General features: G+C 32.9%; 1 protein-coding gene across 8 annotated transcripts in view; it reads left to right on the top strand.

The window, feature by feature from the left end:
- Positions 1-27,818, top strand: part of CHCHD3 (coiled-coil-helix-coiled-coil-helix domain containing 3) — a 298,530-nt gene that overhangs the window by 205,998 nt on the left and 64,714 nt on the right. For all 8 annotated transcript variants that reach the window (XR_004229684.1, XM_031939079.1, XM_003771612.4 and 5 more), the window contains one exon: positions 25,261-25,331. Coding sequence is in view for 7 of the 8 variants with exons in the window: in XM_031939079.1 (XP_031794939.1) it covers positions 25,261-25,331 (71 nt within the window). In the remaining variant the exon portion in view is untranslated. The remainder of the gene's footprint in view (positions 1-25,260; positions 25,332-27,818) is intronic.

The following is a 27,818-nucleotide window of genomic DNA, read 5'->3' as shown; positions in this document are numbered from 1 at the left end:
AAGTTAAAGATTTTAATATCACATAATTATAATTATTAACATCTTACTCTTAGCTTCATAAATTACAAGGTGCTCTCCTCACAATAATTCTATAATAACGTTTTTCTATACATCAAATTTTTTTGTATGAAATTTCATCTACCAAAATCTACTGATCTCTCATCCTGACCCTTGGTTCTTCAGGGCTCTCACAGTGAAACATATCCTAGTTGCTTATGTCAAACTTGGATTAGGACATTGTAGAGGATTAAAGTCCCATTTCTACTAAAGTTTCGAAGTTTTCAGATAAGGAAACTGAACTTAATAGAGGTTAAGAACCTTGTCTTTATTCACATAGTCTTGTAAATGGAAGAACTCAGGCTTGAAAACAAATTTTATAATCCTCTAACTTTAGAGTTTTTAATGTTATACTTAAAATAAATCCTGAATGGATCATTTGATGAAATGATCCTGTCCAGCCCTTAGAATATATTGGTACTTTGCCTTCCACATTTATTTTCATATATATATGTTCAAGTTTTCATTATTATACCAAAAAAAATCTATACATATATGTGGATATGTTTATACATACACACACATGTAAAATGGTATGCACATCAAACATTTATTAATAATAAATCATTGTCTTACAACTCCCATATTCTGTTATGAAACACCATAGGAGGTTATGAACCACAGTTTAGGGAACAATATTCCAGAGGGGATGAGAAAATAATTTAGGTGTGATTGGAACTGACAGTAGTAAGACTCAGATTGAAAAGGAAAAAAAAATAGATGAGAATGAACTAAGTTGTCAGATAAGTGGCTCAGTGGATAGAATAGTAGACCAAACCTTAAAGAGCTATATAAATGCCAGCTATTATTATATTAGGCAAATAAGAACCCTTTAGTTATGAAAAGGGAGGGTGGTTTTTTTTTTTCTACATTTTTACGTTTTAAATTTTGTTATATTTACTCTGTGTGTGTTTTATCTCCTATTAGTAAGCTTATCCTAACTGTAGTAAGGCTATGTATACTCTGATTTGTAAATGAGGGTGTAATATCATGTGTTACATCTTCAAGCAGTTTCCATTTACATTTTTGTAGTCACTGTACATATTGTTTTCTTGAGTTTTCTTATTTTATCTGGCATAAATTCATGACTATGCTTCTTTGTATTTATCACTTATAAGAGATTAATATTCATTAACATTCTTTACACAATTTGTTTAGCCATTCCCCCATTGATGGTCATCTACTTTGTTCCCATTTCTTATCTGTCAAAGTGCTGGTATTAATATTTTGGAATGCATGGGGACTTTGTTCTTATCAGTGGTTTCCTTGGTGTATAAGCCCAATGTAATATATTTTTCCTGTCCTTCTACACCATAACTCTCCAAAACTTTTCATTTTTGCCAATTTAGTTTCCTTTCTCCATTGTACTATAGAGAAAAGTTGTGTGTAAGTTGATTGCTGATATTAGTTTATAATCTAGAGTTCTTACTAACCTTCTCTTCCACTAGTCTTGTTCATTAGTTGTTTGGGGGATTTTTTCCCTGCCTCTCCCTCTTCTTTTGCCCTGTTCATTAGGTTTTGTTTGTTTATTTCCCTTTTCAATAAGGACTTTTCTTGCTCCTTATTATCCATTCTTTTTGTTTACTCTAGCACAGGGCTTCTTAAATTTTTTCCTCTTTTTCACCCAAGAAATTTTTCTACAATCCCGGTATATAGGTTTACTGACAATAAGTCATAGTTTCACAATCACAAGACCTTATATGGGGTCATAACTCACAGTTTAAAAAGCTTTGCTGTAGACCCTTATTCTCTGATTTGTTCTCTTTACTCCTCATGCAATGTTTCGAAGGTACCCTAGGCTTTTCTCTCTAGGTAGTTTCTGCCACTACTTTATAGAACTTGTCCCAGTGGATTCTCCTTTTCTATATCTATTCACTCCCACAACAATGCCAAGTATTGCTGTTGTCTGAGAGGACACTGTCCCATGATTCGACCCCTTTCCTACTACATCCCTAATTATGCAGACCATCACAGATCTGTGCCTTTCTTTGATTACCTTTTTTTTCCAACATTTTTTTTTAAAATCTCCCTAGATCCATACTCTCCCACTCTTCCAGGTGCCCATTGTTTTCCTGAGGTTTCAGGCCCCATCTTTTATATGTTGTCAGCAGGCATCTGAAAGGGTAGATAGAGGTGATTAAAACTCCTTCAGAATACCTGGGGCTTAGCAAACTCAAGAAGGACTATTAGTATTGTTTTTACTTAAAGAGAGTACCTGGTCTTGCTAGTGTTTAAACCAGAAGTTTACTGTGCTCCTCCCCACAACACTCCTAAGTGCTACCTAAACCAGATTAAAATGTAATTGGGAGATATTTAACAAAATAAATAAAATAAATTAAAAATACATTACAACATAAACATTGTTAATTTGTGGCTTTCTAAGTCAATTTCCATTTTGAGTTTGACATCACTGATTTAAACACACACACACACACACACACACGCCTGTTGCATCTTCAAGACACAAGTATATTCAAGACACAAGATATTATCCATCAATTTGAATTGACACACAGAGAGAGAACTCCAAGATCATTTGAGAGCGGAGTTCAGGATGATTTTGCCTAGATAGATAGCCTTCCATAAAGTGGATATTGTGTTCCAAAAGGGGTTGCAGGGAAGTGTATTCTGAGAATGAGGGTAAAGAAGTATTATTCTGGCTAAGATTATTCTAAATTAAAGAGGATTATAAATACAGATTTTGAGAATGAAAAGTTATGACATCTCAGAGATATAAAGCCCTAGGATCCAAGTCTTAGGGGAAATTGCTATACTTAAGGCAGGCTGACTACTTTCCCTTCTTTCCTTACTTCCTTCCATCAAGCATTTGAAATATATAGTTTCATGTGGTTTAGAGCAATATTCTGAAGAATTTACAAGAGTAAAGTCATTAAAGTACTATTTCTTACAAAACTTTGTGTTCTCAGCACCACTGGCTATCTCATAAAAACTACTCCCAATTATTACCTTTCTTAATAATGCTTCTTTGTTGATTAGATTCCTTGTACAACATGCTGAGATTAGAAATTTTTTCTTACAATTAAAGTAACTAAAATCATTCTTCCTGTGACAAAAAAAATTAAATGAACTTTTGAAGCCTTTTGAGAGTACAGCCTTTTAATCTCTTTGAACCTCTGACATCTTCTTGATATAATCTTAATTTGTCTTTAATATTGTTACAACTACCTCTTTGCCTTTTCTTGCTGTGCTTAAAAACTTAATCTTAGTTGGGCCCATTAAGCTTTTCTGCTGCTTATAATAGGTACATATATTTTAAAAATTGTTTCTGGAATCAGCAATCCTTTTAAAAGATAACTGACCAAAATATCTGTTGTTTTATCCTAAGCAAAATGGAGTGAATAATTTAAGCAAAAGTTCTATAGTTGGGAGTGAATATTTTTTTCACATATATACTGTAAGATAAAAGTGGTGATTAATGCTTTGATATATAATATGATATTTTTCTTCATTAGTTTTTCAGTGTATATAATGTATTAAATATCTACTGTCAGCACATCTTGAATATCTAGAATGATTGAATGATTATTTTTTCATACTGTTTTGTGTGATCTATTATTTTATTAGCATAGTATAAAATTTAAAGGACTGAAATATAGATCTAACTTAGAATATTATTCCCCTCAAATTATTAGAGTAATTTGACTTAAAAAACTTCAGGATAAAAATGTGTAATGGTTAATAAATAGTTTAAAAAAAAGCAAACAATGTATACACACAAATGCTATAGATGTGTACTAAAAATTACTCTAGCTACAATTCTTCAGTTAATTCCATTATTTTTCCTTTTAATTATTTACAACTTGATTTATATTTATGACTCAGGCTTTGGTCTTGCCAGTGTCAAATAAGATGGAAAATACAGCTTTTAAATCAGGAATTTGATTATAACCAATTTGACTAGGCTGGATCATTAAGTTGTCTCTGGCCTTTAAGGCTTTTCCTTTCCAACTTTTTAATTCCCATCTGTGGTGTTCTTGTTCTTTTTTTTTTTTTTTTTTTTTTTTTTTTTTAATATAATGGTTCTCTCTGGAAGCAGGTTTCTTGGGGAGGTTTTTTGGAGTCAGCTTTAGTTGCAGTTAAAAGTAATGATCACCCAAACGCAGCCAAGTGCTAAAAGTTCAAATCTTTTATTGTGTCCTTCAATATAACCCGGTTAGTTTTCTTACAGGTGTGTCTGTCTCTCTCTCTCTCTCTCTCTCTCTCTCTCTCTCCTTGGTTCTGAGAGCTTTTGCAGCTTGTCCTTTGCCTCTGATTTCTTCAACTCCAGCCAGCACAAATGTGGAAAATGGAATGTATCTGACTCCTCTAGCACAACTCCGAATGTCTCCAGCCAGAACCAAGCTGAAAGTTAGAATGAATCTGTCTTGCCTCCGAGAGAGGGTTTGTGGGCTTCTGTATTTCCCAGAGTGCTCCTGGCTCTCAATCTCCAGAGTGCTCTTCTCTGACTCTTGGCAATGTTCCAAACTAACTAACCTGAAACTCTAAGAGCTTCTATATATATGATCTCCCAAAGGTTGACTCCTCCCGAGGGAGGTGTGAATTTGGATATCTCATCCTAAACCCTGAAGTCTTCCAAAGGTGTGAACTACAATGAGTACTGAAATACATTAGTGAGCTAGAGGATTTGCTAAGTACCATGCTAAATTAGCACTTTGTAACTATTCCAACACCCATCTTGATTTGGAATAGTTCTAAGAGATTTGCTTTAATTTACTTTAATTTTCATATTATTATCTTGTAACATTTCAGAACCCTTATTTTGTAGTGTTTTTGCCCCCTTTTTATTTTCTCTTTATCCTTCCTTTCTAAATCATCAACTATTGAACAGAACCTGACTTTATATTAGAAATGATTTATATCTTGAGCCAGTGGTATTTACCACCATTCTCTACACTTAGTTTCTCTGATGTCTTTAGATACTTTGCACTTTCTTGTTGTTTCCTTTGCATATGTACTTTTTGAAAGTACTTATCTATCTTCCTGAGTCTTAGTTTACTCCCTTTCTTGTCTCTACATCTGTACTATATCCTACAAACACTGTCAAATGTAGTCTTTGACCCAATGATACACTAGTAGATTTGCCCCCTGAAAAGGTTCAAGAAAGATATGTGAAGAGCACATATATACAAAATTATTTTATAAAATCTTGTAACCATCATAACACCTTCTTAACTTCATTGGGTGAACAAATTATTATTTGTAGTAAAATATTATTGCACTTTAAGAAATGATGAAACAGTTTCAGAGAAACTTTGGAAGATTTGTATGAACTTGGACAGGATGAAATGAGCAGAACTACAAGAATAATTTAAACAATAACAGTGGTAGTGGCAATTATTTATTATAAGGGTCACCTCTCCCCACCCTTTTTCCAATTTGGGGAAGGATTTAGAAAGGAGAGTAGCTTTAATGATGCTCTTCTCCCCCTCCCGCTTCCCCCCAAAAATTAGCAAAATGAATCATTAAAGCATTTTATAATGCACTTTAGAGAAGTAAAGGATGTTCAAAAGGAACAGACATAAAAAAAAAACTATTAAAATTAATGGGTTGTATTTATTATACTTGTACATAAAAAAATTCATGGCTTCATGTGTAGCTCTTCTACTTTCTCTATGGAGAAATGCATCTTTGTTGTATGATTTAAGTTCATAATATTATAATAATAATAAAACATAATAAAAAAATAAAAATAGTTATAGTTTGTTTTTTGTGAGAGCTGTGAATTTTATAAGAAAGTATATGTTGCTTTAAAAACGAGTAAAGCCTACATCATTGTTTAATAGCAGTGTTTCCTTTAAGCTATTCATTTGTACAAGGATCTATAACAACATACCTTACATTGCTTCAGTTATCTGAAAAGAGTTGACAAAATTGTGAAATAGACTTAATCATTAATACCTGGCTTCTTTTTATATTTTTCTTTTTTAATGATACTTCTTTTAAAACAGAATAGTATCTGATAGTCTTCGTTTTTAAAAAAAAAAAAAAACTTTATCTGAAACTTACATTTTATTTCTCTTTCCATTCTTCCACCTTCACCAGGGACTACTCTTCTTCATTCTCCTAGTTCTTTTTTTCCCCCCCAAAACAGGAAAAATTATTTGCCTGCTGCAAAGATCTATTTTTATGTCTCACTTCTTTCTCTCCCTTGTCACTTTAGGCCCCAAGGCTTTATTAATAATAATTGGTCAAAAATATGTAAACACTTTAAAGTTTACAAAACACTTGATATATAATTTATTTCTAATAACCCATTGTGGATTATTAGAACCCACTTAAACCCATTTACAAATAAGCTGTCAAACTCAATGAAATTGTAATTTGGTCAGGATCATGTAACTATTAAGTGTTAAAGGCACAAATCAGACCCAATTCTTTCTGATTCCCAAGTCTAACATTCTTTACGCCTGTGCTGACTTGTGCATCTTTATTGCCAGCTTCACCCATCTTTGTATTTTGATTTATCTTCTGAATGAATATTTCAGACCAGCATTTTCAACTATTTCCTCTCCATTCATTCATAAATGTTTATTTTAGGTGTACTCTGCCCCAGGTGACATTTTAGGCTGTGAAAAACAAAAATTAGGAGGGAAAATAAGTGTCACAATCAGTATTATTAAAAATTTATTAGGCAGTGATTATAGGCCAGGCATTGTGTTAAATGCTGGGGATACAAGCACACATAAAATAGCCCATACTTGGGTGAGCTTACAATTTAAAGAAGATAATACTTAAAAAGAAGCTAAAACGTGAAGTATCCACCAAGCCTGGGGACATACTGAAGTTCCACAGCACAAGTGAGAAATGATCTGAAGAAGTATAAGTTTCAGAATTGAGTTCATCTTGGAGTTTCTAGAGATCATGAAGTCAACTAATAAAATAAAGTAAATATAACAATAAACATTTATTAAGTCCCTACTGTATGCCAGGTACTCTGCTAAGCACTAGGATTAAAAAAGGATTCTAAAGACAGTCCCTTTCCTAAAGGACTCAGTCTAGTGAAAGAGAGTATGCAAACCAGTACATACAAAGCAAATTACATACAGGATAAGTAAGAAATAATTAACAGATGGTAGGCACTAGAAATATGAAGTGTTAGAGGAAGATTCCAACTACAAGATGGGATTTTTATTTGGGACTTAAAGGAATCCTAGGAGGTCAGTAATCAAAGAAGAGGAAGACAGAACATTGTAGGACAGGTAGAGAAAATCCCTTCGCTGAGATGAAGTATCTGAAGGATATAGACCATAAAGGGCTATGAATGGCAAGCAAGGTGGTTTTTTTCTAATGGGAGAGACCACATTTAATGGAGAGTGAGTGATGGTCAGGAAAGGGGGGATAGTTTGCCAAAATATATAAAGTTAGTGTTTGGACCAACAGCATGTTGGTCCATTGTAAACCCTTTATAGAAGCTATGTAATGGTGACTTTAGATTATAGCTGAGCAAGAAAAGAAGGGCCTGAGGAAGCTTGGCATATGACTAAGGTGGAGATAATATATAAATGGTGCTATGAAGTATTCAGTTACTCTTCCCTTTCTCTTTCCCTTCTTCTTCTTCTTCTTCTTCTTCTTCTTCTCCTTCTTCTTCTTCTTCTCCTTCTCCTTCTCCTTCTCCTTCTCCTTCTCCTTCTCCTTCTCCTTCTCCTTCTCCTTCTCCTTCTCCTTCTCCTTCTCCTTCTCCTTCTTCTCCTCCTCCTCCTCCTTCTTCTTTCCTTTTCTTCTTCTTCTTCTTCCCTTTCCTTTTCTCCTATTTTTCCTGTATTTCTGTTCTTCTAGACTAATTCTCCCTATCTCACCTAGGCTTAAGATACAGTAGCTCCTTCCTTACATGTCTGTTCTCACTCCTTTTTGGCACGGAAACTTTGAACTGCTTTGTCCTTCCGTAGGAAATCTTAACAGCTGCATCTGTTCCTGGGACTTTACCATACTCATGCTGAATTTAGTGTGGATACCCAGCCATTGTACCCCACCACAGTTCAAAATGCCTAAGTTCAAAAGATCCACTCTCTTCAGATTCTTGGTAGCTAAAATTACAGATAAGTGCAATCTCATACATCTCCTGGAATATTTTTAATTTACTGTATTGACTTTAACTGTGTCTGGAGAAAATTGTACATAACAGAGTTAGGGAAAGTCAGTTTGCCATGTTTAATAAATTTGCAGCTTTTTGGTTTGACATGTTAAAGAAACTTTTGATGAATTTACTTTGTCTCCATAAGTAGAAAAATTTTCCAAATTGATAAAACAGATTCCAGGAGATTATATGAATTTATTTTGTACTACAGGTAAGATGAAATCTAAGATGAAGTCCTATTTCTTAGATTTAACAAGTAGACAGATAGAAGCCCTTCTCTGGCAGTTTATAGAAATGAATCTTTTAAAGTGCTTTCCTTAGTTATGTTTTCCATTTAAAATATCAATTAGCTTTTCATGTTAGATGCTTTCTGGCATACCTTGTGTCTTTCATTTGGAATATTTATCTGGATAATAGCCAGCAATTTTAGTTATATATGAAGAGGTCGGTTCATGAAATAACATCGCATCCTTTCACTAAACAGCGCTTCAGACCTAAAACTCAAGTCTTCACAAATAGACTTTAATTTTCACTGCTGTCACCCTGAATGATATTTTAATTTTTTTGTTCCTTAGAAAACTTCAGTCTCTTATCCAACAAATAAATGAGTGAACCCCCAGGAAATGCTGCAGAATGTTTCTTTTTGCCAATGCAATAAATGCAGGAGCTAATAAATGTCTTCTCCCATCAGGAGTAGGCGTGTAATGAGTAAATGATGGGAAAAAGAATTCAGGGAAACAAATGATCAAGCCAATCCAAGATGACAAACAATTTCTTAGTAACTTGGTCTCCAGTTGAACAGAGGGCTTTTTCACCAGGAAAAGAAAATGACTGTTGAAATTAAGTTTAGCACATGTCCATTTACATATAGCAGCAGATGGATTTTGTCAAGTTGCATTTTGAACACTGAGCAATAAACTGAGATTGAAATATTACCTCATGCAAGATCTTGATGCATTGTAATTTCTGTAAATATGTGTTAGCAGAATGAATATTTTATCTAGGTTATTAATCAAATATTTATACTTTTTACATTTGCCTTGTTTTAAAGAACCCTTCAAAGCAGTAAGGTTGGTCTACATAATCCAAGGCAAAGATTTCATTTGTTCTAGATACTTGTAACTTTCTACTTTTTGAGGACTTAGAAAAGAGATATACTTTACCTTTTGGGATTTCATCCTTTTCCTTACTCTTATCTTACAATTTTGATTGATTGAAGTGATCCTGGCTTCCAATAAAGAAACAAGTGTTAATTGAAACATAGAGATGGACCAGATGGAAGGGGGAATCAAAATCCATAATGAAAAAGAAAGTGAGACATCAGTGACAAAAAGTGAGGAGTTGAAGGTGTTTATTTTATTATTACAGTGAAATCCTTCTAGGAAAACTTTTTAAGAATCACTCCGAAAAGGTTCCTTATCAAAATACCTTCAATTTGCAAAAACATATTTTCATGAATATTTCTTGAAGTAAGTTGCCCAATTATCACCTTTACTTTTGTGCTGCCTTCTGTAATGATCTTGGCTTCCCTCTCTCCCTACCAATAAAATTTATGTCCTACTCTGCTGTGTTTTGATGCCACATGAATAAGCTTCAACCTAATAATTGAGGAATGAAATTCTTAGGTATAGTAAGGGTTTGTACTGCATGAAGCATCAGATAAAGAGAAGCTGGACAAAGGCAATAATGGAGAACCCCACAGTGTTCTCTGCTGTGTAGAAAATGTACCTTAGAGAATCAGGAATTCTAGCTTAGTGCTATCTCACTGAGAATCATTACACCTGAAAACTGAGGCTTTAATGTGCCTCTATTCACATGCATATTTTTGTGCCATATCTTTCAAAAAGGCCTTACCTTTGAATTACAGAAACATAAACATGACTTTGAAATGGATAGGTGATCTCTGGTTATTTTGCAAACTCTCGCATCTGACAGGTTAACCTTAATTTAAGAAGGGCTTTCCTTTTTGGCCAAGGATCTTTATTGTGTCATGCAAATAAAAAGAAGAACATGTCATTTATTATTGTGTAATTTGGTGCTAATGCTGAAGAAAGGAAATTAAAACTTGAGATATATGCTTCATCTACATTCATCTTATTTTGTTTATATGTTGTAACACGTCATTATGTGAATCTTAAATAATAAAATCTAAGAGCTCCTCTCTTAAAGAAAAGCAAGCTAAACAAACTAGCACAGTATTTATTCTACAAGATCCTTATTTTATCCATTAGTTTTGATTGAAGAAAATTTAGTTTTATTCTCATTAAAATAAAGGATTAGATATTTACATTCAATTCCCCTTTATCTACAAGGGGTAGCAGGATATTATTTCACATACTGTGAATTGAATTGAGAAAAGGGGGTTATATCAGTGTATCTTCCCAAAGCATCATTGCCTTTCCAGAAAAATTTTTAATAATCAGGGTGGTGGAAAAGTACTTTTCAAATGAAGTACAGAATGATTTTTTTCCATTTCTCCTCTCTTTAGACTCTTCTCACCACTCCATTTCTCATATGTGTATGTTATGTAGGGAGGGCAAAAAAGATACCTGGGAATACAACTTCCTTTGTTTAATTAGGAAACACAAAGGAAAATGGGAAGATCATGCTTATAAAAATTGCTCAAGGTCGGGGAGAAGTGTATTGCAGACTAGTGTGCAGCAGGCAGTACTCCCAGAATATGGATAATTTGGCTTATGTATTACCTATTTTGAATTATCTGCTTAAACTTATAAATCTCTGCATGCTTTCTTTACCTTTCAACTCTACTCTAGACTGCTTCTTCCTGTCTTTGATTTAGTTTGTGCATGCCAGGTGGGATGAGGAATGGGGACAGGAAAACTAATAAATAAAAATAAACAACATTATTTATTTGAAAGATAAATGTAAATGTTGCTTATATCAATTTTTTGTTATTCTTTCTTTCTGTTAGTAAAGACATTCTTGTGCTGATCATTTTGATTTTAGTAGAATTCACCAGTACAGCCTTACTTTGGGTCAAATCTAAACTTCAAAGGTGCATAGATTTAGAGCTAGAAAATACTACAGAAATCATCTAAAGTAGAGATATCAAACACATAATCTTTGTAAGTGGACCTGAATCAGATTAAAATGTAATTGGGAAATATTTAACAAATGAATTTAAAAATACAATAAAATATAGATAACACTACATTTTAAAATTTAAAATCACTATGGGGTCTTCTGGACTCTTTATGTCTGCATTAATGGACCTGTTTCTATCTTTTTTTGGTACCATTGATTTGTACAGATGATGAAGTAAGTTGCTTTTTTATCTGTCCAAGGTCACACTGATAATAAATAACAGAATTGAAATCTGGTTATTTTAACCCCAAATGCAGTATTCTTTCCATTATGCCACCAGGCTTTTGATTACCTTTCATGTGTCTAGAACAGAACATTTCATTCCTTCTTCCCGTTTTCTTGAGATCTCCTTGTCATCTTTCCTGTTTTTGTCTATAAATTCTTCCAGTCTTCACTTAAGCTTTACTCAGTACTGTTATAAATTCTTTTTTTGAAAAGTCTCCAACAACTGTCTCCTGGCTGCTTAGTACCGAATAAAATCTATACTTCTGAAAGAGGCATCTAAGGTCGTTTATGATTGTCTGACCCCTCTCAACTTATATTTCCAGTCAATTCCCATTATTACTTAAGAAATGTAACTTACACATGTGTTCCTCCCTGTCATTAGTTATGCCATACTCGTACTATGAATTTTTTAGCTCCAGTCTTTTGTTTCCTTGTTTGAAATGACTTTCCCACTCTTAGATTTCTTTATTCATCTTTCAAATATCATTCATTACTACTTCTTCTGTCAAATAGTAAGTTCTTAATAAATGCTTTCGACCTGTCTCTTCAAGATATTTCCACTTTGCTTTTTTTCACACTTCTCTGTGTTTTCTTTTTAAATTTATTATGAAGTAACAAACATGAACAAGTACTAATATTTATATATAAGAAACATTATCATTTCCATATACAAACAACAGGGATGATTGTATATGAAATCATGAGGCTGTATTTTTTATTTGTTTTATGTATGTATATATGTGCTTATTTTGTATATGCTTATACATATTCACTTATTTATACCTCTAAACATAAAAAATTTATTTCAGAAGTACTCATACTGCCCTGCTCATCTATGTCCTCTATTGAATTTTCTTCTGTTCTCTTTTAAAAAGGTTTCATTGGGGGCATTTAAGTGGCACAGTGGATAGAGCTCCAGCCCTGAAGTCAGGAAGACCTGAGTTCAAATCCGGCCTCAGACACTTAACATGGCCTGGCTGTGTGACTCTGGGCAAATCACTCAACCCCAATTGCCTAAGATAGAAAGAAAAGAAAAGAAACATTTCACTGATAGTTTTCTTTTATTTTGGCATCACTAATACTATTCTCTCTCTTCTCACCCTCAACATAAACAAAATCAAATGCTTATACTTGTAACATATTAGTGAAACCCAGCAAAAGCAAATGCTGGTCCTTTCTAAAAATTTAAAACACATTGCTCATGTACAGCCATCCCCTCTCTTCAAGAAGGTAGGTTACGTGCCTTTAAAGGCTTGATTGGTTCTTACATTGATCAGTTCTTAAATCTTTCAGAGTTTACTTTCGTATTTATATATTTAATTTCATAAATTGTTTTTTTAATTTTATTTACTTTTCTCTGGATAGATTCATTCAAGTCTTCCCTTCTGGATATTTTCATTTTGATGTCCCACAGGTATTTTATATTCATCAGGTCCAAAATGAACCCATTATCTTCCTCACCAAAAATGCACAACAAAACAACCACAAAGAGAAAACCTATCTCTACAAGGTTTGAATTTATCACTAATCCCTTTGTGAATTTCTGCACTTCTTTTCTCCCATATCCAATCACATTCTTTATTCTTCCCCTTCCTTCCCCACATCCTTCTCTTTCCCTGTCTCTCTCTTCTTCCCCTCCCTTCTACCTTTCTTTGACTAGTTCAGATAAAAGTGTAGTTTACATCACATTCATTTTCTCTACCCTTTTTACCTTGTTTGCATAATCTTGCACTTTTTACAATATCCTGATTATGTGAAATAATAAGTTTCTCCATTTGTCTTGTTTCCTTTATTTTCTGGGGTCTTCTTTGCTTCTTTCCTTTTCTTCTATTTAGATTATCAAAACAATTGAATTACTCTCAGGCCCTCTGTTTAATTTAATCTTCTCTGTAACCTTTGATGACTTGAGTATTCTGTCATTTATTTCTACAATTGAAAAGTTTCAGTTTCACAGCCTCCATCCCTGTTGCCATGTTAAAAAAGAATTTGATAAAGTTTTATATCTTGACTAAAAAGAATTAAAGAATGTCTTAAATTATTATAAATAACTGCAGGTGCTGGTTGAGTGCAAATGGCCTAGGTTTATGTCCTGAACAAGTTGAATTTTTAATTCACTATACTTAATAAGCTTCATGTATATTAACTTCTCCTCCCTTAAGGAGGAGACATCCAGCATTTTTGAATATTTGATGATGTGGCAAGGGGATTCGGGAGAACATGGAAACATATCAAGGAATGCATGTTGTGGGAGTGTCATGAAATATTTAGTTTTTGGAAGGGTCTCCTCCAGTGGAAATTCTGAGGATCAGATGCATGAGGAGGCACAGGACAAAATTATGGAATATAACTGTTAGTTCCGGCATTTATACCCTCTTAAAGGGGTATGGTGCCCACTTGTTGCAAGAATGAACCTTTTTCCACTCAGGAATTTGGGTCTGAAGTTTTCACGTCTAACACTTTGACCTGGAAATTCTATGTTTTGGCTATAGAATCTCTGGGAAAGTTTTTCTTTTGGAGTTTCAGGAGTAACTGATAGATTCTTTACATTTTCATTTTGTCTTCTTGTTCCTATTTGTTAGATAATTTTTTTTCATGATTTTTTGAAATATATCTAAATCCTTTTTTGGTCTCATGTATTTAAGTTTGCTCAATGATTCTTAATCTATTTTTTTTCACTGTTTTCATTTTATTTTTACTCTGTATTCTATTTTTCAAGCAGTCTTTTATTTGCTTAATATTTTGTATTATTTGTACTTTTAGCTCTTAATTCTGTTTCCATGTCTTTTCCTCCAGAATTTTCATTTCTTTTTTAGTTCTTTATCTTCCCTTCTTCACTTGTTCCAAGAATGTTAGTTGACAATGTGGTCAAACTTTATATTCTTTCAGGCTGATAACTTGGAATAATTGAATGAATGTTGAATAAAATATTAACAAACCAGATTAACAACTATATGGTCTATTATCAGGAAAAAAAAAATTCTAACTAGCTATAAGTTAATTCTCAAAAGAAAAAGACCAAGAGTAGAACAAATCCATATAAATCATATCAAATATTCAAAGAACAATTAACTCATATCATATAAATTATTTACAATAAGAAAAGAAAGCCCGATTTAACGTCTCTTTTCTATGACATTTAGAATGTATGAGAAATATACATTTTAGCTGCGGCCATTGTAGAAATTTGTATTTAAAGACTATATTGATTCAAATATTTTGGGGTTTTTTTGGGGGGAGGGAGACATGGAGATATTCTAAATCCTACTTAAATAAATACTTTTACTAAAAAATGAAAAAAGGTAATACTTTTACTAAATAAATAAATGAAAAAAGGTAATCTATTCTCCCTCTTTTAAAAAAATAGCAGTTAAAGTTTTTTGAGTGATATTGATAAGGTCTAGATTTAGGGAACCAAAATGAGATTAGGGTTTCTGGTGGTCAGGGAGTTAAATGATAAGCTCTAGTGGCAGGTTCAGGGAACCAAATGGAGAGGTTTGGCTCCCCTGCACCCCCTTAGGATTGGGTACAAGGGTAGGGAGTTTGGGGGATTCCCTTCTGGCTGTGCAGAGATTCTTTGTAAAGGAATTTACAGACTGAAAACCTAGAATGATAAAAGAAGTTTATTATAGGAATTTGGAAATAAGGTTAACCTTAACAGAGAGGTATGACGTCTGGTTAGGGAAATAGGTGAGGGTAAAGAGAGATTGGCACTGGAAAATATTCCAGTAGACAGGCTCATTGGCATAGCAAGCAGGGCATAGCTGGTGTGTTTGGAATCTCTGCAAAGAGAAGATTTTAGTTTGGCTCTTTTATATTGAGTGTCTTAGTGAGTGAGGGCTGGAAAATTGGAGTTGGCTCATCAGCTTGGGCTGGAACCGGCCCCACCTAGATAACAAGAAAGAAACTTTTTCTTTTGGGCAGGGTCCCTCATTAAGGCAGAGTTGAAGGAGATTTTCTCCTTCAAGAATTTTTAGAGTTTCGCAGTCCCTCTTCAAAATCATTTCTGTTTGGTTTCATTCAATTCTTATAGGGCTTTACATAGTATTTGTTTTAAGTAGACCTTTGCCAATATAATGTATTATGTATTATGTTAGGGACAGGAAACAGATTTACAAATGAGATTCTGCCCTGAATTTTAAATTCCCTTTCCTTTCCCATCCTCTCTCTCTACCCAGAAGTACTTTAATAATACTGGAATGGTTAGGTATTGTGAGCCATGGTCTTAATGAATAGGCCAGTTGTTCAGTTTAGGAAAGGCTTCCTAAAAAGTGACAAATATAATCCTTTGAAGTCTAAGAATGGTTTTGTCATATGTACATCACTAGAGCACCTTGTCATTAAAGGTTCACTTACCAACATAGATAAAATCAATCTTGAATTTTTGCATCTCTTTTCCCTAGATTACAGTTTATTAATCTTTTTTGTCAGAGAATTTTTGAAAATTTCATGAAGCTTCTAGATTCTTCAAAATGTTTTGCACTGTCTAAAATACAGTATTACAAAATAAAATCAATTGCTGAAATACAGTTACAAAAATATTTTTAATAATCATTTCAGGTTCTTCAGATTTAGGAACTTGTAATCCATACCTTTGTTGTACCCAGACTTAGATGGCTTTTTGAGCACTATTGGTTTTCTTATTCAGAAATTTCCCTTTGTGTAAGATGACTATTCCATATAGTTTTATCACACAAACAATGAATACAATTGCTTGGAGAAGACAGGATGTTTTCACCTGATATATTAGAAATCCAACCATTAGCAAAGAGAAGACAACCAAACATTAAAACAAAAAAATGAAAAAGTTTCCTCAATTTATAGCATAGTTTTCCTTTTATTTATTTATTTATTTTTTATCAATTTGTTGTTAAACCAGGTGTTTATGGTATATAGGGTTCGTTTATTTATTTTGTTTTAATATGGCCACCTTATAGAAGTCCTCTTTTTGCAGATTTTTTCAACTAGTAAGTATCAGAATGTCCATACCTCTCAACTCCAGTTTTTTGCTCTGCTGAAATAACTTCTTCTCATGCTATAGTCTTCATATTCAAAAACAGACTTAATGGAATGTAGTTGTAATGGTAGAAAGACTGTTTTGTTTATTCATTAGGTCTGGTTTATCTTACCAACAAAGATCTAGAAAAGGGGGAAATGTTGACTAAAATTTGACTTTTCTCAGTTTAGTAATTTTCCCCTACTTCCAACTATGTAATTGTCTACAGCTGACTACAATGAAGTTACCCATCTTTGGAGAAATCTTGTAATACCAGAGAAACTGAGGCAAGATAGAGATTAGAGAGTATTTAATATTTTATTTGAAAGGGTGAGATTTACTGGGATCAAATGAATCCATGGTTTGGTCCCAGGGCTATAGTCTCCAAGAGTCCAGCAAACAATCTGAGTTCTCAATGATTTATATACACGTGGCTCAGACACAGGGGGTAGACAGAGGCAGGGGCGGAGTCAGGGTGCTGAAAGCAGGAAAGGGATTCTGACAGGGTAGGAGGACATCTTGATAAGATGGTATCTTATATTCTGCTAGCTTGGGATGGGGAGAGGCATTCTGATATTCTAAAATATAAGATCTTTTATCCTTATCAAATATTCTGATTATTAAAAGGGAGGAGGGGTGGTTTTGCAGGGCTGAGCCGAACAATTAGGGAAACCGAGGCAGGACAATTTAGAGAAACTGAGTCAGGATAATAAAAGAGAACTGTGTCACAACAATCCCAGTTATTTATTATTAAATTTATCAGTTTTTTGGAGAAATTGTATGACTCTCAATGAATTGTTAAATGTATGTACTAAGGTTATTTCAAACAAGGTTTTTTTATAGAAAAAAATGATTGACTAATTTTTCTGGCTAGTGATTTAAATCAAAGTCACATTAACAAAAAAACAGCACAAAGCACACATCAGATGGTGCTTCTGTGATACCCTTTCTATACATGAAAAACAATATATGTTTTAATTTTTCACTAGAAAGAATTTTGCAAATATAAAACATAATCTATTTGTGCTCCTACTCAATAATAATTTGTTGACAGACTAAATGAGTAATAATACTAGCATTTCAGTAGCTGTTCCCTATTTACTTTGTTTAGGGTTTCTCTTCTGGTTGTTTCCCCCATGAATACAATATAAATAAGAGAAGGACCTTGAATCTTTACTGTTCCCTTTAAAAGAAATCAGAGGGGTTCCTGGCTTTGAATCCCTTAAGGGGAAAAATGTCATTTTCTCTTTATTCTTACTCTTCATCTATTCCACATACCAAAGGCTTTCAGTGAAAATCAAATCCCCTTGTTCTGTTTCTTGATTTCTTTTTAAAAGGGCATTCTCTTTTCTCAACAGTGTTCTCTGTAAAATAAGTCATTAGCTACATAACAGTTGACTAGTCACCTTCTATTAGATTGCATGAACTATGTTAAGAGAGAATGTGATCAGATGGTAAAGTTTAGATGTTTAAAAAAAAAAAACAAATTTCAGTAACAAAAGGAGAAGCTATGTAACTAAACCATTGTTGGTACATTTTAAAGCAGTGGCACAAATAAGATTAGTGTAATCTCAATTTTTGTATAAAATTGATATTTCAAGTTACTTTTACCTTTATTTGATTATCTTTTCTTAGCATATCAATAGATACCCATCATATGTCTTTCTAAATAGAAGCTGTCTCTCCTTGAAATTTTAAATGGGAGTTGTTAATTGATTGCCCTAAATAGTTTTTAGCATAAATAAAAATAGATCATTCAAAAATAATGATTTTACTTGCTTTGGATAGCAAATAGTTTTCCTAGGTTAATAGTCACTCTAGAGGCTCATATAATGATACATTTTTAAAATAATGCCTGTAATCTTTCCGTAAAAAAAAAATTTCTTCTGTTCTCCTTCCCTTTTCCATTGTAGGCTTAGATGGTAATATTCATGTCTCCATTCAGTGGATAGAGGGAAACTCATTAAATTGTATTACTTATTGTGTAGGAAGATTGAGAATATTCCTCACAGTTAAATACTGGTTTTACTTGTTTGTTTCAATCTTTAGCTGTTTAATTTCCCCATCTTGTCATTTTGTTCATCTCCAACTTGTTCCTCCTTCTAATAAAGGACTGATTGATTAGACTGAATTAAAGTTTTGGATTTAATATAAGAGGTAGTGAGTTTGAGGTTACCGACTCTCCTCCATATTTGTTGTGGTATGACCTTCACTATTTTTGTTTCTCTGTTCCTTTATCTGTAACTAAGGAGGTTGGACAAGAAGCTCTTTATCATCCTTTTCAGCTCAAAATTTTACATCCTATTGATGTCAAGCACTATCTTAAAGAGACCTATTCTGTTTTTAAACATTTCTTCTAGTTAAACAAGGTTGTATCCAAATCGTGCTTGGCTTTTGAAGAACTTCTCTTTTTGGCTACAGATTATTCTGAGAAATGAAGACTGAGCAAAGATAGTCATGTCAGTAAAGTATTTCAGTAAATATAGTTGTGTAGATAATATCACTGGGGAATTACAAACAAGATTTGCACCTTATATGACTGATTAATAATAATCTATAGATAAGATAGGAATTTTGCTAAAAACACTACTTGTTTTTAAATTGTTTTCATGAGTTATCTAAATTCTAAGATGAATGCTAATTTTATTATATATGATTAAATTATTTTATACCACAAGATGCATTGTTATAAAAAAACCAACTTTTTTATCTTTGTTTTTAATATACTTTTATGTTAACTCAAATATAAATGTTGTTTCGCATATGAGTTGGTTCTTTTGGTTCCTACTCCTCCATTTATCTCCTTCAGTCCATTCTGATATTGTTTTTCTGTTATCAGTACATCTGATTGCACACCACAGACTCTGCAGGGATCAGTTCAGATCTTAACCCTGTGGGACCTTGAACTCAGGTCCTCAGTTTCCTCATTTATAACATGAAGTGATTGATTTAAAATAATGATTTTCACTTAATAATTCATGAACCTTTGGGAGGTTGATGATAATGTTCTAAGCAGTTTATGCTACAGATTTGTTAATGGCACCATAAACATTAAATTATTGAAAAAAATAGTATGTATAGTATATTAAATAAGTCTCAGCACATCTTTTTTGTTAAAAGAGGATTTCTATAATCATTGGATAAAATTGCTTTTAGCTTTAAATCTAAATAGTTTATAAGGTGATATAAATGTGAGCTATTGGTACAAATAATCAGCATGTTGGCAGTTTCAAGTTCATAAAATCTAGTGTTTTTTTTCCAACTTTACTGTATGTCTATCACATATGTTTTAATGGTTGATAACTCTGTATAATCATCTGACTTCTAATTACCAAATCAGATTCCTCTCTCCCTGGCTTTCTAAGGAATCTGTCCTCTCTGAGTTATTGTTTCTGATTCTCTCATGATCTAAGCTTTTCTTGAACCTCCTGGTAAGCCCTTATTCTGGCTTCACTTTGAACTATGTGCCACATCGGATTTTTTGAGTTTTCTTGTTGCTACTTCTATAAAATCTCCAAACTTTCTGCCCTCTCTTGCATACTATAACAGATAAGTAGATATTAGGTAATCTCCACCTGGCTACATAGGTTTTTCTTTCTTCTAGTGGAAAGCTGGTTCTTTGTGCTCTCCAATTAAATTGCACTAATTTTATTCTGTAATTTTAGTCTGGGGAGGAATTTGATCTGGTCCTCATCTTAGTTTCACCCTAATACATACAGAGGGCAAATAAAGACTTTTAAATAGGTTAAAGAGGCCTTAAGTGAAAATAATATGCATAAATGGTACCAGTGTTATGTTATTAAAAAAGCATACCAATGTAAAAAATCATGAATGTAGTAATTATAGTGTGTGTGTGTGTGTGTGTGTGTGTGTGTGTGTGTATGTGTGTGTGTGTGTTTTGAGCAAAGTTTTTGTTAGCTACCTCCAAGTTTCTGCCTTTGTAAAATAATACAATTGACTTAATGGTTTTCTAAGAGCACTTCCTCCTTTTGTTCTAACTTTCTAGGACTTGTTCAAGTAAGGTCTTATAAGGGAAAAGCATAACTAGAAATGATGGCTCCTGATTTATTTAGTATAAATTTGTTTTCATTATTTCAAACTTTTACCTCAAAAGCAAAGGAAAAAAATTTTAAATAAAAGCGATTGCTTTGTCAGCATATTAATGGCAGTTATAATATTATAATGTCTAATTGACAGTACTTTTGTATGTCTCTTGGTAAGTTTAGTGCTGGTTTATGCATTTATGGTTTATGAATTAGTCATTATTATTCCCTGTAGATTGTAAGGGTTCTTTTTTTTAAACCATTACAGTGGCTTGCAAAAAGCATGAGAGAATGTGTTTTGTTTGTTTTAAAAGAGAAAAATATTTTTAAGGAAAATTGGTATGATGTTGTGTAACATAAACATACAGGGTAATCTCCTTGGAATAACTTAGCTTAAGTATTCAGTTGATTTCCTACATTGTGATTATATATATATGTAATAGTATATGTCAAATATTATCTATGTGTCACAGATGCACCTTCATGCTTGAAAATGATAAAAAAAAATTACAATCAATCATAACAACTGTTCTGTTCATCTTTATTGATCAAGTACAAGAAAGATAAATTGTAGCCTAAATAATATTATAGTAAATGTTAGTGTCGTTGGAGACTAGAGTTTGATGGAGAACCATTCATCATCTCAAATGGTGACCTGTCCGTGTCTCCATCTATACTCAGTCTGCTGTCTAATCACATACCCATTGATTTTATCTACAGTCAAGAAACCTATATGTGACTATCATTGGACAGCCCAGATTGCTAAATACAAAAGGGTCATTGATGTGAAAAGGATTTCGTTTTCATTTTCTTGCTGACCAGCAATGATTTATTATAACAGAAACTACCTCAAGTCATGCGTGTGAAACCTCTATTACCATACTAATAAATAATCTGGTCTGGATGAGGAATGTGGGTGGAGAGTGGGCTCTTTTGATTTAGTCACACTTTTTTTTTTTAAATATAGTTGTATGATTTTCAAGATATTTACTAAGATCTTAGGTCTAGAAGACAATTCTAAAGGTCATTTATGCCATAGCTCTCTGGTAAGGATTCTTTTTTTTTTTTTAATAGCTTTTTATTTTTTATTATTATTTTTTGTATTTTATTTTATTTTTATTTAATAGCCTTTTATTTACAGGTTATATGCATGGGTAACTTTACAGCGTTAACAATTGCCAAACCTCTTGTTGCAATTTTTCACCTCTTATCCCTCCCCCCCCCCAAGATGGCAGGATGACCAGTAGATGTTAAATACATTAAAATATAAATTAGATACATAATAAGTATACATGACCAAAACGTTATTTTGCTGTATAAAAAGAATCAGACTCTGAAATATTGTACAATTAGCTTGTGAAGGAAATCAAAAATGCAGGTGGTCATAAATATAGGGATTGGGAATTCAATGTAATGGTTTTTAGTCATCTCCCAGAGTTCTTTCTCTGGGCATAGCTGGTTCAGTTCATTACTGCTCCACTGGAAATTATTTGGTTGATCTCCTTGCTGAGGATGGCCAGGTCCATCATAACTGGTCATGATATAATATTGTTGTTGAAGTATATAATGATCTCCTGGTCCTACTCATTTCACTCAGCATCAGTTCGTGTAAGTCTCTCCAGGCCTTTCTGAAATCATCCTGTTGGTCATTTCTTACAGAACAGTAATATTCCATAATTTTCATATACCACAATTTATTCAGCCATTCTCCAACTGATGGACATCCATTCAGTTTCCAGTTTCTAGCCACTACAAAAAGGGCTGCCACAAACATTCGTGCACATATAGGTCCCTTTCCCTTCTTTATAATCTCTTTGGGATATAATCCCAGTAGTAACACTGCTGGATCAAAGGGTATGCACAGTTTGATAACTTTTTGAGCATAGTTCCAAACTACTCTCCAAAATGGTTGGATTCGTTCACAACTCCACCAACAATGAATCAATGTCCCAGTTTTCCCACATCCCCTCCAACAATCATCATTATTTTTTCCTGTCATCTTAGCCAATCTGACAGGTGTGTAGTGGTATCTTAGAGTTGTCTTAATTTGCATTTCTCTGATTAATAATGACTTGGAGCATCTTTTCATATGACTAGAAATAGTTTCAATTTCTTCATCTGAGAATTGTCTGTTCATATCCTTTGACCATTTTTCAATTGGAGAATGGCTTGATTTTTTATAAATTAGAGTTAATTCTCTATATATTTTGGAAATGAGGCCTTTATCAGAACCTTTGACTGTAAAAATATTTTCCCAGTTTATTGCTTCCCTTCTAATCTTGTCTGCATTAGTTTTGTTTGTACAAAAACTTTTCAGTTTGGTATAATCAAAATTTTCTATTTTGTGATCAGTAATGATCTCTAGTTCTGCTTTGGTCATAAAGTCCTTCCCCTTCCACAGGTCTGAGAGGTAAACTATCCTGTGTTCCTCTAATTTATTAATAATTTCATTCTTTTAATAGCTTTTTATTTACAAGATATATACATGGGTGATTTTTCAGCATTGACCCTTGCAAAATCTTTTGTTCCAACTTTTCCCCTCCTTTCCCCCACCCCATCCCCCAGATGGCAGGTTGACCAATACATGTTAAATATGTTAAAGTATAAGTTAAATACAATATATGTATACATGTCCTTGCAGTTATTTTGCTGTACAAAAATAATCGGATTTTGAAATAGTATACAATTAGCCTGTGAAGGAAATCAAAAATGCAGGTGGACAAAAATAGAGGGATTGGGAATTCATTTAGTTTCCAGTTTCTGGCCACTACAAAGAAGGCTGTGGTAAGGCAGATTCTTAACTAAGTATTCTGGGCCGAGGTGCCTAATTTTCCTATTCTTATTTCTGTTCTTCAGGAAAAGAAAAATTTTCAATATTTCTAGGCCCATAACCCCAAAAAGATCAAAAAAAGAAAGAAAAATGTCCTATATATGCAAAAATATTTGTGACACTCTTTTTGTAATATCAAAGAATTGGAAACTCAAAGGTGTCTGTCATTGAGGAATGGTGGAGGAAGTTTTGCTATTTGAATGTAATGTATACTATTGTATGGTATATTTAATAAACTTAGGAAAACTTCTAAACTGATGTAGACTGAGGTGAGCAGAATAAGAACAATTTGTACTACAACTTCAGTTATAAAAATAAACAGTTCTGAAAGACAAGTAATAATCACACATAATTCCAAAGGACCAATATTGAACAATGCTCTTTACTTCATGATTGAGAGGTGATTGACTAATATACAGAATGATGCATACATTTTTGAACATTGCCAATTTGAGGATTTTTTTTTTTTGGACTATGCTTATTTGTTACAAGGGTTTTATTTATTTTCCCCTTCATGTTGTTAATGTGAGAGAGGGAAAAAATGCTTGCTAATTGAAAAAAATAAATAAAATAAATGAAACTCTTTAGAAAGTATAGAGTTGCAAACAAGTTTATCCTAGGAAGGGTGCAAAAATATTTTTTATGAAATATGAAACTTAGTTATATATTTGATGAGATCTTCAATGTTGGGTGTGGTTAGCAGAGAAATTGATAAAAATTAATCCTTAAGACAAGCCCAGAAGAGGCACTGATAATGATCACTTTAGCTTCATGGTCTCACCGTCTGGGGAATTCGTACAGTCAGAAATGCAAGCTGTATCAAACCTCTGTGATATCTACCCTTTGTGGGGGGTCTTAGGCAGCCTCACCTTGCTTTACTCTGTCAGAAATCCCAATCATGTCCCTGAGATTAAAATTTCTTTATAAAAATCTACTTATAGGCCATCCCATGGCCATGGCCACTTCCCTCCTAGGTCAGTCCACCAATGCACTTTTCCTTTTGATGTCTATCTCCTTACCTCTCCTCTGTGCCAACTGGTACCTTTTCTAACTCCACTATGCTTTCCAACCCCACTTCTCCTTACAGCTAACTAATGCTTTTAGGGTGCCAAATCCCTTTCAGGATTTAACCTGCCAGCTAAGGGCATGCCCCAACCTCATGCTGTGCTCCCTTTTTAACCGGTAATTGTGAGTTATGCTGAAGAACTTGTCTTTCATATTTATCATTCCTAGTGTCTATTGTATCCCTTCATTTTATCTGTAATCTATTCCCCTAAATAAATCTACCTTTTGCCAAAGAGAATGGCCATTTTTAATTCTTCATGTGACTGAACCCCAATTTTTGGTACCTACCATCATCTGATGTGTACAACACCCACATCATTTTGATCAACTTTAGTTTAATTTTCAAATCTGTTAAAAGTTGCCTATTGGCTCTGTTATAATATGGTAATCTGTTTTTTATCTGGTATACCTGAAAACTAAATCTACTTTTCACTTACAGGAACCATGATCTGTGTACATATCTAGTTTAATATATTAATGAATTGAATATATAGGATAAATTAAAACCTTTGATTTTAGATAGCTCTCTAGGTCTCAAAAAAGAAAGGAATTTTCTAAATATGCCTAAGGATGATAATATATTTACATAAATTTAGTCTTCACTTATGACTGGCATATCAGTTCTAATAATGAATGGATAAAATTGTGATTCACCTCCAGAACTATAATTTTAAAAATCTTTATATCACTTAAATAGATATGTCATATATTACACATATGTTTAATATATGTATATGTGTATGTAAATACACACTTGAATATCAAAGCTTACTCTTATGACCAAAACCTGTATGTTATTCATTGCTTCTATATAATAGAAATGTGACTATTAATGCTTTCTTTATAGAGTGCAGAGTTTTACAAAGTTACCACAGAACAATACCAGAGGGCTGCTGAGGAAGTGGAATCCAAGTTCAAGTAAGTGTTTATTATTTACACTTTTAAAAGAATATAGCTATTTTCCTTTTCAAAAATGGGAAAGTTACTTAATGATATAGCACTTAGGAATTGTAGGAAGAATGCTAGTGAAAGAAGTATATTATTTGCTTCTCCTGGAGTTAAACTGAAAACATTTGATGAAAGCCAGTATAATTTATTTTGTGAGTTACAGGGACGTTGAAAACAATGATAATAAAAGTGTTATTTGGATTATAATGTTTAGGCAGTTTGAGAACAGGGAAAATTTCCATTTTTATATATTAAAATGTTGGTCATATCCAGATTTGGTTTTCAGTCTTCTTCATAGTCATTTTTATTCTTTCACATGTACTTTGGAAGTATTTAAATCAGTAGCTTAATTTTGCCCTTAGTTATAAAGGTAACATTCATTTGCTAACTTTATTAATCCTTAGTTTACTTAAATGAATGTTCTGTAATTGATGAACCAGAGTGGTTCTGACCCGTAACCTTGGACTTTTTCTTTTCTGCCAGAGCTTTCATTAAGCAAAAAGACATCATTCATAATATAAATGGTCCTACTGTGTAACCTCTGTAAGCAGGAAATTGCTAATTCCCCCCAAAATGATATTGTTATGGTATTGAGCTGAAATGTTGTTAGATTCTAATTTTTATCTTTATGTATCTGTTTATATATGCTTGATAAAATAATTAAATCTTAGTGTGAAATCATTATTTTCACATAGTGTGCAGTTTGCCTACTAAGTGGCAGACACAGCAGAGATCTTTGACTATTTGGGATCCTGCTTCAGCATTCCCTGATAGGCAGCAGCTCTACATGGCTTTAAAAAGCATCTCATCTAGTCTTTTGGATGTAGCGTATTATAGTGGATCAAAAACTGGTTCTAAAGTCAGAGAACTTGGGTTCATATTCTGATTCAGTATGCCTTTATGACTTTTGACAAGTCACTTTTTGCCTTTTCAGGCTTCAGTTTCCTTGCTTATGAAATGAGAGGGTTGCATAAGATTCTTTGACTCTAGGCCTGTGATCAACAGGCCTTTATCTGAGGAAAATTTTGTTAGGGTCTTTGATAGAGATGAAAAGGTTCCAAAATACCATTTCAGCATTTTATAAACACAGATACCTTTTCTTCATAATAGTTGATTGTGAATGAAGTTTATTAGGATATGTGATAAAACACCCATTTAATCAACATTCTTTCATAATGGCTAATAGACATTGTTCTGAGAATTCTTATATATTAATTTAAATCTCAGCCCTCTAAGTATCTACTATTAGTTTAGAATAAGGCATAAAATCATGCAGAAGGTGGAATTGCCCGTGGATATTAGACTACCAAGTGTTGTACAGTTGTAATGAAGCCAGTTGTGCTTTGATAACATGTCAGAGGAATTCTTTGAGAACTGAGGCTTCAGACTGGATGAAAGATAGTTTTGTTTTTGTTTTTGTTTTTTAAAGAATTTTTTAACTAGCAACAATACATTCTTTTAATGAAGCAAAACAAAACCTAAAATGTTACATTTGAAAGCTGAATTGTTATATTTACATCCTTTATTGGCAGCTGCTTGCCTAGGGTAAGAATTGGATCTATTCTCTGCAGGGTTTTGTTTATAATTACATCTAGACTTGTCATCAAAAGATTTACCGAAATGAGTTATAATTACTAACTTGTACTTATCTTATATACTTGATGAAATTTTAATATAGTTTGATTCTATTAGGGCAATATTTTATAAATATTGGGAAGAACTTTTAGAGTATATAACTGTAATTAATACTAGTAAAGTCTTTTTTCTTGTCTATGCTTCAGTTTCCTGATCAGTAGAATAAAGGGTTGGCTCAGATGATCTTTAAGATTTCAGCTCTACACAGTATTTAAATTGTATATGAACAAAAATTGTATGATGGTACACTGGATTTTAACAAGGATTTTAGAATTTTATCCTTTATAAATTTTATATAAAGTTACTGAAATTGAGCTTATTAATTTGGTCTCCTGAAAGAAGCCTGAGTTATCCTAGTGAAGTACTGTTAGATTAGTTACTTTGTAAAAGTCAAGGTGATTTTAAAATAACTGGGGCTTTATGCAAAACACTTGAAAGATAAAATAGATTTTGCATATATTACTGTATATTTTAAGGTTCTCTATATAAAATTCTTTCATTTTAAAATGTCCTTGATCACAAGGGTCTCACTGTGACATATTATTTAGGTCTCCTCTTGGTACTTAAATAGCTGTATCACAAATGAATTAGTGAAGCCTAAAGATGATGCTCCAGCAGTATCAGCAGGTGTTTCTCATGTTCCCTGTAATTAAACATGTGGATTGTGGACAGTTTTAAGCAACAGTGTTTAAAGATCCTGTTTAATTGGATGTAAAAGAATTAAATAAGGTTTTGACTGCTAGATATATAATTCTGTTAGTTGCAAAAGCCACTATGTCTGAATGTCAATGTGACTTCAATTTGGAATATTATATTAATAGA

Source organism: Sarcophilus harrisii, chromosome 5 (genome assembly GCF_902635505.1).
Source record: "Sarcophilus harrisii chromosome 5, mSarHar1.11, whole genome shotgun sequence".
NCBI lineage: Eukaryota > Metazoa > Chordata > Mammalia > Dasyuromorphia > Dasyuridae > Sarcophilus > Sarcophilus harrisii.
Note: the sequence above shows the minus strand (reverse complement) of the source record. Positions and strands in the feature narration are given on the sequence as shown.